We start from the raw sequence: 13,146 nt of genomic DNA, 5'->3' as shown, positions 1-13,146 counted from the left end.
ATTCTTGGTTGTGAGCAAAGCACTTTGAACACACTAAAATACTTTTACATAAGTAGTATGTGAAAAATATTTAAGTATTTCTTTACCTGTTACTTGAACTTATATTGTTCTACTTTTAGAGCTGTGGATGAAACTTGCATAAATAATGTCCACATAACACTTTATAAGATGTTTTGAGGAGAAATTACTGAGTTACTGGAATAAGTTGTTAAAGGCAGGCTTAAAAAGAAGTCCAGCTTATCTTGGAGTTGAAAATGATTGATAGATGAGGTTTTGGTGGGAATGTGGTTGTTGCTCCAAATAGGGCTTTACTGTGGTCCCGTCACTTGTGTGTCTCTTTGGAATAATGAAATGTTTGATACCCTTGAGTTGGAAGTACTGAGATCTTAACACCTGCTTTTCATGCCAAAAAAAAAAAAAAAAGACCCATGTGTGAGCCAAGGTGACTCTACATTTTATTTATATAGGCACTTTCTAAAAGGCTTTAGAAGCCTATTTAAGGCTTTGAAATTTTAAGGCTTTGTTGTTATTTAATCTAATGCAAATCCTTAAATCTAAAATGAACAAACAGGCTGAAGTAGGAATAGATACTAAAATGATTTATTTGTTTGTTGTAAAAACTGAAAATTACTTCTTTTTCTATTATCCAGCGTTTATTGCCCCCACCTGCCATGACTGAAGAAGCTGAAGTGACTCCAACTCAAGAGACTGAAGCAGAAGTTGAAGTGCAAGGCATGCAGGAAGATGCAAAAGAAGAAAATAAGGTAGAAGAAATAAAGGAAGAAGAATTGAAAGTGGCAGAAGTGACTGAACATCGAACAATGCCAGAACACCCCGGAAGAGACAGTGATAGTGAAGACAGTGAACCTGAAGAAGAGACTGAAAAGTGATCCAAGTGATGTTTGTCCTCATATCTGTATTTTGGAAAACAGATGGGAAAAAGCAGTTAGAAATATGATTGCTATTTTTACATTGACTTTTTTTAAATGGTTGCTTGTGTAATGTGACCTTGTTTTGTATATTTTCACTGAATACCTTGTGGACAAGCAAAATGATTGGCAAACATTTTACTGAGTTCTTGTCAGTAATGTAATTTCTTTAATTGCCTCAAATGATATAGTTTCCTTTTCATAAGTTTTCCAGTAAAGATGCTTTTATACAAGTTGTGAATATTTTTTTAAGTTATTGGTCTTTAATTCAATCACTGCATTATATGTTAAAATTTACTGATTAACTGTATTCAGTATTGACCAGACAGTCTTTGTAGTTTCCTTAATATATTTTACAGTGGATAATTTCTTACGCAGAACTGCTCTTATATACACTGAGATGGCATATTAGGTTTAGGCTCAAGTTCGGTAAGATTTAATTGCACATATGAGCAATGTGAATTACCATGGGACTTTGAAATTTTTAAAAAGCTTTATTGAATCATTCCTTACACAAGAAGTAAAGATGCAGCTTTTTAACAGCATTATTAAGTTAGTGCTTTGAAATAAAATATCTCATTTTAAGAGGACACAGGATAAAGCCCTATGAGAAATAAATATTAAAGCAGTTCACTGAATGAAGGATTTACAAAACATGGAATACTGATAGTAAAGACATAATGGCTGAGTGGGTTTTCTAGAGTAATATCTTTCCTAGAGTAATACATCTTTCATAAAGTGACAAGTGAGAAGTTTTTCCCTGGTTTGTTAAAAATATCTGCCAATTTAGCAAATTTTCCAGTGATAGCGTAATAAAATCATTAAGGTTGGAAGAGACCTCCAAGATCATCTGGTCCAACCATACCCCTGTCACCCACTAAACCATGTCCCTAAGCAACTCAATAAGACCTATGAATTTCCAAGTTTGATTTTCAAACAGAGTAGTAGCCATAGGAACATCTTTGACTGCTGACAATGGGGAAATACTTGGTTTTCAAGTACTGCAATTCTGGATCTGCCAGAAGAATTTCCTCGTTAAATGGATTAGAGATTCATCAACCTACATTAACCTATTACTACGACTTAAGGTCTTTATTTTTTCTTAGTATTTTTGTAGTATAATAAAATAAAAAAACAAATATAAGCCAAGCTCAATGAAACACATGTATTTTATATTTGTGCACTCATTTCACCTGCCTTTCCCCCCTCTAACTCTGTCAGTTAGAGGGTAGCTCAGGAGTAACAAACCATAATACTTACTATTGGCACATACATGTAGTATTCATTTTTCTGGTTTGCTTTTCATTCAGTGCTGAGCCATCTCAGACAAGAATACTCTTTTGAACAGATTTGTATTGTCATTATTTGTTCTGTGTGGAAAGGAATGTACTGCTTACTTACAAACAGTCTGCCTTTGGAGGACAAGTAGCAGTTGATGTCAGGGTGGTAAGCTTCCTGCAGTAATGTTCACGTGTTCAAGCAGGGATGAATAATACAGGGCCTTCGGGCAATATGTGACAAACTCAGCTGAGGGTTGTCATCTTTGTTTTCCAAAGCATTTTCTATAAATGGTCTGACAATCGCTTACTGTGCTCAGAATTTTAAGAAACAGTGGTAAAGGATTCTGGAAGGTTTTTTTGTTTTGTTTTGTTTTCCTAAAATGGATGATTTAACTGGCAGGGATTCTATCAATAAATACAACAGAAAAAGCAACCAAAGCTTAAAGGGATTGTGAAGACATCCTTGATTCGTATGTGGTTTGTGGTGAAATCTTGCTGTTGGTCTGAGAGCACACTGGCCTGTGTGATGCTGCATCCCATGTGCAGGCATGCGTATGTGGTCCCTTCTGACTCACTGGGTCCTTGTAGAACAACAGCCAGGTATACAGTTAAATTTCTAGACCTCAGTGTTGCCCTAAAATGGTCGGTAGACTTGTGACAAAGATTTTATTGGCTAGTCCTTGCTGCAATCTTCTGTACATTAAACTTTACACTTTTCGGGAACATGAAAGCATTGGGAGAATGCATTTTCAGAAGCCTGGAAAATAATGTTTATCGTGTAGCAGTGGTTAGAAAATTCTTTATAGATTCAGAGGCCTTTTTTTTTTTTTTTTTTAAAAAAAAAAAGGTTCTGTTTATTATTTTTTGGTAAAGCATAAACTTAGCATTTTCCAGGAAAATATATTTAGTTTTGATTTTCTATTTAAACTTTACTATGAAAAAGAGTTGGTGGGAGAAATGATAATGTTAATTTTGACTTACACACTTTGTTTTCCAAAGGCAATGTTTGCTTGGAATTTAGCATCCCCTTTTGATGTCTGGATCTTTATTCTAGCGACCAACGAGGTCTAGATGTTAATAATGTATTTAACTCCTGAGATAATTGAAATTTCAAACAAAAATCATGATAATATGTTGTGTTTTTTTTTTTTTTTAAGTGAAAAATGAAAAAACAATCACCATTCAAGCATTATTGCAAAGAATGATTATAGCAATGCATGAAAACCTAGAGAACAAAATCCTTGTGAAGAGAAGATCCTTTAAACATACGAACAAAAGGAAAATATTTAAAAGCACTTTTTTTTTTTTTTTTTTTTTTTTTTTATTGTTCCAAAGCCATGCAATAAAAAACTAAGGACATTTTAAATGAAACTAAAGAAGTGTTAGTGGTTTTTCTTCATATTTACTTAGCCAGTGCTTCCATTAATTGGTCTATTTTTTCTCTATTACACTGAGCCTGTGAAACACCTTGGAAGCTACTTTCCAAATTTATTCAGCAACAGCTCAAATCCTTAGACTCTTAATTTGTGCAGATATAAAAATGACACCGTAATTCAATGTACTACTCATTTCTGTAACAACCAGAAAAATGAGCAAAGAGCAGTTCACTTTCTTACTGATCCTTCATCCATACATAGCTGAGATAGGGGCCTGTATTTGTGCAGTACTTTTCCATCTGTGACTGAAATAATGCAGTAAGTACAGGTTTAGAAATGATCACGGAAAATGCCTTAGTAATGGTTTGCTTTTGCTTTGGTTTATGGCTTGGCCATGTGGCCAAAAAAAAATAAATAAAATAAAAAGAGTTTGCCAAGGAAAAAGATTAAAGAAGTGGAGATCTTAATGACAGCATCCATAAACTCCGAAAGACAAGGCTGTTGTTTTTTCCTAGCCTACCTTGACTTTGCCTTAGTACTGCTGTATGTGTTGGGTAAGGTTCTAACATTTTTCAAACAGCGAAGCAAGCGTTCTGCCACTTCACTTCCTTCTTGAACTGGGTCTTTGCTGTTTCATGGGACATAAAAGGGTGTCAGTCCTGAAGAAAAGTATTCCTATGTGGAGTAGAAGTTAAGTACTGTTGACAGAACGCCTTTGCTGACAGGACAGGAAAGACTAGTTTTATTCTTTGAAATCAGAATTATTTTTAAAAAGAGAACCTGCAGGCAAAGTTGCTCACGTACTGGATAAACAAGATGACTTACAATTCTACTGAAACGAGAATTAGGTAACACTTGGAATCTCATAGGGCAAATAGACAAAAGTAAATGTCCTAGCCAACAAATGAATCATGACCCACAGCAGTCAAGAAGCTGTGAATGCCATTAAGACATACGGCAGTGTAGCTTCATTTGCCAAATATGGTAATCCTCCCAGCAGAATCAATCAATAGAAAACGAATATTTTCAGGGGATTTTTGAAGGCTGTTTTTACGTCCCTTAGTGCTTGCCCTGCTATGTGGTTTCTCAGTGTAGTTTTCATACAGTCCTGTACCTCAGAGGATTGGTTGCTTAAGAACCTGACAAAAGAAAAAACTCTGTACAATGTTTGTGTGCTGTAGTACTAAGAAACACATTTTAAAAGTAAGCTATTAAAATTACAAATTAATAAAGATTTTCCTTAAAGTTCTTTCAGCTAAGCATCCTCTGTAAGTCCATGCATTTGCCTAATTTTTGTGTGGTTCCTGAAAAAATATAATACTCAACCTTCCAAAACAATTTTTTCCTTACCATCAGGTGTATCTACACAATCTCTACATTAAAAGAATGCAAGAAAAGAGGAAGAAACAACACCTGCAGTGCTATTCAATCTCTGTTTGTAAATAGTAATATTTCAGGACACTAAATACCACTATTGAAATGAGAAAATGATATTTCCCACTCCTATGGTAGGTAATAAGGGCAGATTATTTCTCCAGGCCTTGCTCTGGAAGGGCTTTAGTCAGCTTAATCTGGCACACATGAGGGATAATGTAATATTGAGAAAAATAGTTTCATATACCTTTTGTTAGATTTTCTATCACCTTGGGGGGAAAAAAAAAAAAAAAAAAGAGCAAGGACATGGATATTTGAATCAAGTAATAATAACATTAGTTAAGTGTAATGCAGAGAAGCCTGTTGCTGTACTGTTGTACCTGGAAAACAAGATAAAAATAAAAGCAGAAGAGTTATTTCAGCTACAAATAAGAAACTTTCCAGAGTTCAGACATTATCTCTTTGCTTGAAAAACATCAGAGGAAACAGAGAACACATTTCTCTATACATGCATGATTCACTTTTAGGAAAATATAGACTGAAGCAAAAAGTTGAGCCAACTGTTGTCAATTATGTGGTTCATCTATAGATATCTGTAAAAAAACATATAGAGCCACAGTGTACATTTGCCTGATGAAACATTAGAATTTTATGATTCCAGAGAATAGCATAAAAGAATAAGCTAGAGACTGAAATAAGGGTCAGGAATATATCAGTCTTGGCATTGTTTGTGAGAGATAAAAAGAAGCCGCCCTTATTGCATTTATCAAGTGTGAATTCCTAAATTGCTGCAACCCAGAGTAAGAGAAGCCCTGCTACACATCTAGAGACGCTTCAGCATCCTGCTGTGCTAGCCTGACATCTCTTGTGTGTCAAGAGCACTTATTTTTAGATGGCACGGTCATTAGGGACATAATGCATCGTAACTACTGTAAAGGAAGTAGTTTAGGGGCAGCAGAAGTGGGTAGGGGGAAGCTCAGCATGGAGGCACTAAGATTCTGTTTCTGACCTTAATCCACAGCAGTGCAGACTTGTCCTATTTTTGGGAGTGATTTTTGGCAGCAATGTCCTATTGGGCAATACCATGTTTTCTAAAATGAGACATACCACATGTTTTGCATGCTGAGTCATAAAGGGGAGAAAGCGCCTTAACAGTAATCCTCTTTTGCTTGAGGACACATGCAAGAACACTGAAACAAGACAATTAGGGAAAAAGAAAAACCCAACTGCAGAAGTGTTGTCTTGCTTTTTGTTGCTGTTGTTTTTTTTTGTTTTGTTTGTTTGTTTGTTTGTTTTGGGTGGGATGGAGTTAATTTTCTTTATAGAGGTTTATATGATGCTGTGTTCTGGATTTTTGATGCAAATAGTGCAAATAACACACCAATGTTTTCAGTCATTGCACAGCAGTGCTTACACAGACAAGGGCTTTTCTACTTCAACTTTCATGTACTCTGTTCCTCAACTCATTTGATGTACTATGATGTATTATGAGCTAATTGTACTACTCCTTACATAGATACTTCAGCGATGGAGCAGTTGTCCTAGATTGCTCCCTGCTCCTGCAGTGTTCACCCACCGGCACTCTGTCAGTCTGAACTGTGTAATGAGAAGAGGCATTGAGGACAGCTGCTGGTCCTGACTCATCTTGGTTCTCGGTCCTAAGCACAGTACCTTCCTGTAATTCCAAGCTGAAACAGTTACCAACTGGAAAGAAAACCTTAGCTAATGTGGTGGATTTAGATGCTCCACATGAATATCAGGGGAACACACACATCTTGTGTATCAGTAATTTTTTTTTTAAAGAGAGTCAACTCTTATGAGAAATTCTTAGTATAAAAACTAATGTGATATCCTTGATATTGTCTGTATGAAACCTGGTATTTTACCTCACTTGATATAAGATAAAGTCAATCCAGTAAATTACTAGTTTAAATCAGGACTTAAAATGTTTTTGGTATTATTACAATGTACAGAACTATAAATGCATATATATCCATGCCCTCTTTCAGGGTGGTGGGCATTAGATCAGAGATCAGTAAGCATATTATGATATGCCCCATAATGCATGTATGTAAGCCATGTATATACCACAGTGCTTTAGCTTTAACTTATGAATCTAATAAGTTATTTTTCACCTAGCAAGATCTTTTAAATGAACTATAAATACAATTGCAAATATATACATACATATATGCACAAGTAGGAAAAGGTTTTAGTAATTTTAGATAGAAAAACTGGGATAGATGTGCAGCTGACTAAAGGTTAGTTCAGAAATATGTGTGTATGTGCATGTTTATGTACTGGGTCTTACCCAGGTATGAAAATGGCAGATTTCTTACCCCATGTGTCTACAGATATTGATTTTTTCTGTGGTGCAATTTAGACTGCAGCTGCACTTCACTCCAGTGAAGCACTCAACTTTTCCTGGAGAGAAGCATCACAGTAAGTTTAGGGCACTGACTTTGACTGTATCCTGGCAGGCAGCTCCAATTCCTTCCCAGAACTTCTGTGCAGCAGTTTGTACCTATGGGGAAAGCAGTAAAACATCACAGTAGAGTCTATAGTAAGGAACTATTTAAAAATAATATTCCTGTGAAGGTGGGGTGGCCATTACTGGATATAAAGATGATCGCTGTATCTCTGGAGTTCTGTTTTGGAGTCTGTAAAGGCTCTCTCAGAGAATGAGGTCACTGACTCATACACTGAGTTGTTATCACTCTCCCTTCATGTTATCCCAAAGAATACAAACAAGAAAGTTTAGGTAACTGACAGCCCAGTTAGAGCATTTATACATGTAAGTTATTTTGGGTTTGGGATGTCTCATATGTCAATTTCAGAATCTAGATTGTAGCACTGTTCCAAGAGAAATAGCAGACAACAGTGAGTACATTGATGGGACACAAAGCTAAAAACCAGGGCAAGAATCCTGGGATCAAAGAGATATCTATTACCGGACTCACTTCTCATGGATATCCTTAGTCTTTCCGTCATCTGCTTTGATCAAATAGTCTTCCAGCTGGCACCTGTCTCCACCTTAGGCTACCTTTCTCCTTTGAGAAGGTAGGGAACAGGCTGTTGCTTATGAGTCTTCTCAAACTCATGCAAGCAGGGAAAAAGTGTTCTTTCTCAAGTCAGCTAGCTAAGCATTAAGTGGGAATCTTCCCCATACTTTCCACCTTCTGACATGAGTTCAATATCTCAGTCTGCTGGTGACCAGACTTTTTTCTTCCTACTTGGTAACTGTTAGCTGCCTGAGTTTTGCTATTTTCTGCTGCAGCATTTTGCAATCTGGTCACATCACACAGAATTGAGGGAAAAAGACATCAGCCATGTTTGCTTTCTGGACTGGATATAGTATGCCTGTGAAAGATGTAATGTGAAAAGGAAACACTGTGCATGTAAGTAGAAATGTGTATTAAGGTAATCTGCCTACATTGCCAAACCGCCAGTAACCTAGTTTGCTGCTGCCTGGCTCTGAATTTAGTCTATATACATCAAGGCCTCTCATGAACCATACAGCCTCTTGGGATTAGACAGGAGCTTTGTGCAGATTTTTCAGGTTACAGTTTTAGATTTGAATGTTTCACATCCCATGATAGCCTCAAAAGTCTGTTTTTTCAGATCTAGCTCCTAGCCTGCATACATAAGAATAGCTGAAGAAAAAGCAGTGAGTCTTGCAACATCCTTTTCAAACCAGTGATGTTGGGGACAAGGAACAATTACAATGATCTTTTTGGTACTTCTGAGAAAAGTCTTGAACATATTCCTAGTTGTTTTATTAAATTTTGTGGACTATCAACATAGTAAAATCTGCTCAGAACAGGATAGGGAAGTCATTCAATAGAACAACAAAGACTGCATTTTCTTTTTCTGTATTGAAGGCAGATTTAGGACAGCTTGATTATATGGACGCCCGAGATGTCTGAAGACAGTTTTAATTAGCTAGTTTGTTTACCAAAGGTGATCAGAAATTGAAGACCACTTTATAATATTATTTCAGTGAATACCTGCTCAGATTGAAGATTAGCCTGTTAGTTTTCTATCAGGAGAAGAAAATAAGCTTTCCAACAACAAGGACCTGCATGGTGAAGAAGAGACTGAAGATTTAATACCAGTGTTTTGCTATGTTCTCCTGCTGGTGTACAGCTCCCCGCGGCCCCCTGGGGCCACTCGGCCGCAACGGCCAGGAGTTGGCCGTTGGGAGGTGGTGCTGAAGGGAGGAGAGGTTAAGAGATGGCCAGAAAACAGCTTGTATTTCTTTCTCTGTAACCAGGGCTTGGCGTGAGGAATTACTCAGGGGTCTGCCCTGAGGTGAAGGCATGGTGGGACCTGGTGCTCCCTGTGGCTCTTCTCTGCCACCCTTGCCAGCAGAGGCACCAGCTGCTTCACGTCGCCCCAGGTCCTGTTGAGCTGCTGCCCCAGGTGAGGCAGCGTTGGGCCCACACCTAGCACCCAGCTGCTGGCCCAGGTGAGGCAGGTTGGCCTTGGTGTGGTGAAATTGGTGTGGTCTTGTTGCCCAGAGAGGTTGTGGAGTCTCCTTCTCTGGAGATATTCAAAACCTGCCTGGATGCCATCCTGTGCAATGTGCTCTACGTGATCCTGCTTGGCAGGGGGGTTGGACTCAATGGTCTTTAGAGGTCTCTTCCTACCTCAGCCATTCTGTGATTGCGTGTGTGTGAAATCCTCTGCCCTGAGGAGGTGGCTGATGCACAGCCGTGAGGGCCTGCCCTCATCCATGGTGTGTTTTGCAGACAAAGGTCACCCAAGGCAGAAGGTTTGTGAGGGGGACTGTCAGGGAAGGCCAGGCATGGGGGTGCCTCAATTTGAGGAAGACATTTGGGCCATCTGGTGTTTGAGGCAGCCCTCTGTTCTCAGTACCTGGCCTAGCATTTAAGCCACTGGCAGAGACCATGTTAACTGCTGGGGATTGGTTGGGGTATGGTCAGAAAGGAGGAGGAAAGGGCTTTAGTCAAACAAGGTGTTTATCTTGCTTTTCTGCTTTAGTGAAAGACTGGAAGAAACATTCTGCTATTCTAAAGGACCATAGAGTTATTCTTTAAAGGTAAGGCTACTAGCCATATATTTTTCTGGTTTTACTGATAATTGACTCCTTTGTACGCTTTTCAGAACTGTATCATGAGGCTGTGTAAATTCAGCAGATAAATGCACGCCATCCTTTCTCTGTGTACTGCTTGTATGCTGCTGTTGTCTCACCTAAATAGTAACCGAGAAACAGCATTAGGATGTTAATATGAAATATCAGTATGAAATTAGTCCATGAGTCACTCTATCAAGGTAGAATTATGTCATTCAAGAAAAAAATATTTCTGATCATATTTATTCTTTCTGGATATATTTTTAATGTTTTGTAAATGAAACATTGCTAAAGAAGTGGAACTGTTTAGGATGTCCTTAACTCCAGAGTTACTATTGTGTTATATGGCACTGTTTACTCTTTCATGATTTGAGAGCAGACTGTTGCTGTGTTCATGTATTTTATTAGCATCTGAATTAGGACAACCTATCTAACTCAATAATACTTTAGCACCTGCAGTGATAGCTCATTAGACTGAGAAAAAAAAAATTCTCTACCTTTTGTTTCTGTTTCCCTCTCCTCAATGTATACTTTATCACTTTTATATATATTTATATACTTACATGTTATATATATAAACATATATTTGAATATATTTATATATACATATTTTTATATATGGTTGTTTAGTAATCCTTTTATAATCAAGTTGCACATATTATTTTTTTAATATTAAAATAACTTCCTCAGTATCCCAACAATTCATATATTTACCATAAAATCCCAATTCTGAATTATTATAGTAAAATACTGAGAAATGGTCCAGTGTTTTATGTATGGTCAATTCTTTTTTTTTTCTTGGTTTATTTAGCTGCAACACATCTCACAAGACTAGCTGAAAACTCCAGCTTGTGCTTTGGATTGTGTAGCATTTTCATATATATAACTAACTCTGCTTTTTCCCAGACTGCTGAAAGAATGAACAAGGCAGAAATAAAATGCTCTGACAGCTCACGACACTTCTCCGTCACTGGGGATATGGCTGTTAATAATCTTGGTGAATGATAGGCTTGATGGATCTATTTAGGAAAAAAAAAATACGCACATATTCTCAAAGCTCGGTACAGAGAGTAAATGATAATGAAAAGGACCAGCAGATACATAAAAAAATAAGCTGGTTACAATTGTGTGCAATCATTTCTCATTAAACCAAAGAATAAGCAGTGGGAGGCATCCTCCATAGGTTGGTTACCTGTTGACAACCTGTGAAGTTCTGCAGCTTTATGGGCCACCTATTTTCTGGACCTTAGGATTTTCCTAATGTATTGCATAATGTTCTAAACATCAATTGTTTTTTCATCTGTAGCTCTATTTTCTCATGTATAAGCAGAACATTGCAACTTGTAGAGCTATTTTAAGAATTTGCATCCAAGTCATTCTAGTCTAGAAGACTATTCATTAAATGGAATCTGATATTTTCCTTTCCTCCTTAGGAAGTTTCCCAGGAGGCATATGTGACTTAGTGTTTGTTATACTAGACTTTTGTTAAATATAGGAAACAAATTTTTTCTTGGCTGAAAATACACTTTACCCCTCAAAATAAGATTTTCCAAACAAAACTGAGTTTTATCTATGTATTTCTATATACATTTGCCATCAAAGTTAACCCTCCTTTTCTCTGTTGCTAGGTTTCAGATGGCAGACTGCAACTGCATAGTGTGGGCATTCTTTTGGCTCATTGTGCTGGTGTTTCTTGGCTGGCCCTTAAGCATAATCATGTGTGCCCTTCATGGATTCCTTTCTCCTTTGGCTACTTTAATAGGACTAGATGAATTAAGCGATGCGTTGCTGAAGGGTGCATGTTTGGGGAGGCAATGTGCTCAGAATGTGCGCAATGGCAAGTCCCCGTGTTAAGCAATGAGGACAGTCCTGCATCAGACAAGCACTCAACTGTATACAACAGAATTTCATTGTTTACACTATTAGTCTCATATTTTTTTTTAACTCTAAATATTTTTCTTTGTATTTCAGTGTGTACATTTCTCTTTAGTGTCTAGAAACCTTAACACTTCAGAGGCTTGTCTCTGAGAATACAAAATAAAAGTTGCAGCTATTGTTTTCAAATTGGGTACAAGTTCAAAACTGATGCTGTGTACATGGAGAAGGTAGCTAAGTGCTTATCTCAGGATTTGAGCTTAATGTCAAAATCTAGTTAAGTGGTTAAAAATACTGCCTAAGAGATGGAATGCACCTAATGGGTGGGACTAAGACACACGAGAAGAATAGATGCTGAATTGGAAATATATTTTTGTGAATATTTTGATCTCCAGTGTACAATGCTCAGTAGTAAGAGAAATAAAATTCTGATCTGATAGTGTGCATGTTTTCATATATATGTTTCAGTGCCTTCTTAGTTTATTTCCTTTGCAATAGACTTTAGAAATATTTTGTATTATGATGTTGTCTTGTGTTAATTTCTTGTGAACAACAGCTTTTCAGTGGAACAACATTACTGATGGGGGGGCTCTATGCACTGATTTCAAGTATATTAAATAAATAAAGAATTTCTGTAAACACTTTCCTTGACATATCTCCTACTTTGTCTTTTTTTTTTTTTTTTTACATATTTTTATGATCCTTTGAACACTAAGCATTATCCAACCACCTACTTGTAATACTTGTTATTTCCAAGAATTTGAATAGGTCTATAGAGAAAGTATTTTTTATTTTGCTTTTTATGGCCCATGTTTGCTGGTTCTGTTATCTTTATATAACAGAGAGTAAATATATGAAAACATGGTTTGTTTTCTAAAAGTTCGCTTTCTTGCTTCAAAAGACATTATATACCAGCTGACAGGGTGACAGTAACTGCATTTTACAGGAATGATCACACCTAGAAGGCAGTTTGAAGAGGTTTAATTGGTTGCATGGGTCTCTATGGCAGCTGGAGACTGGCCTTGATAGTTAGAGACCTCCTCTATTTTTGCCAAAACTGTGGCTGTTTGGTCAGAGATTTTTCATGTAAAATGAAAAATCCTCAGGTTGGATGTTGGAACACCCCCAAATTACATAGCTATTTTTGAAAATGTTTTTGGGGAAGATTATGTGTTATGTAAAAATAAGAAAGTAGAGCCAATCTGTTGAGAGGTTCT

At 37.0% G+C, this 13,146-nt stretch overlaps 1 protein-coding gene and 1 long non-coding RNA gene across 2 annotated transcripts in view; both read left to right on the top strand.

Annotated features, from left to right (window-relative positions):
* AQR (aquarius intron-binding spliceosomal factor) overlaps nucleotides 1-1,162 on the top strand; it is a 53,585-nt gene extending 52,423 nt beyond the window's left edge. Inside the window, exon 35 of the mRNA XM_084520266.1 lies at nucleotides 651-1,162. Within this exon, the coding sequence (XP_084376392.1) occupies nucleotides 651-890 (240 nt within the window). The 3' untranslated portion in view covers nucleotides 891-1,162. The remainder of the gene's footprint in view (nucleotides 1-650) is intronic.
* Nucleotides 1,163-9,479: 8,317 nt separating this feature from the next.
* On the top strand, nucleotides 9,480-12,571 carry LOC311438207. Its single transcript, XR_014693992.1, has 3 exons — nucleotides 9,480-9,733; nucleotides 9,964-10,021; nucleotides 11,683-12,571. It is a non-coding gene; the product is annotated as an uncharacterized lncRNA (long non-coding RNA).
* The last annotated feature ends 575 nt before the right edge of the window (nucleotides 12,572-13,146 follow it).

Source organism: Aythya ferina (assembly GCF_964211825.1).
Source record: "Aythya ferina genome assembly, chromosome: 5".
Taxonomy (NCBI): domain Eukaryota; kingdom Metazoa; phylum Chordata; class Aves; order Anseriformes; family Anatidae; genus Aythya; species Aythya ferina.
Note: the sequence above shows the minus strand (reverse complement) of the source record. Positions and strands in the feature narration are given on the sequence as shown.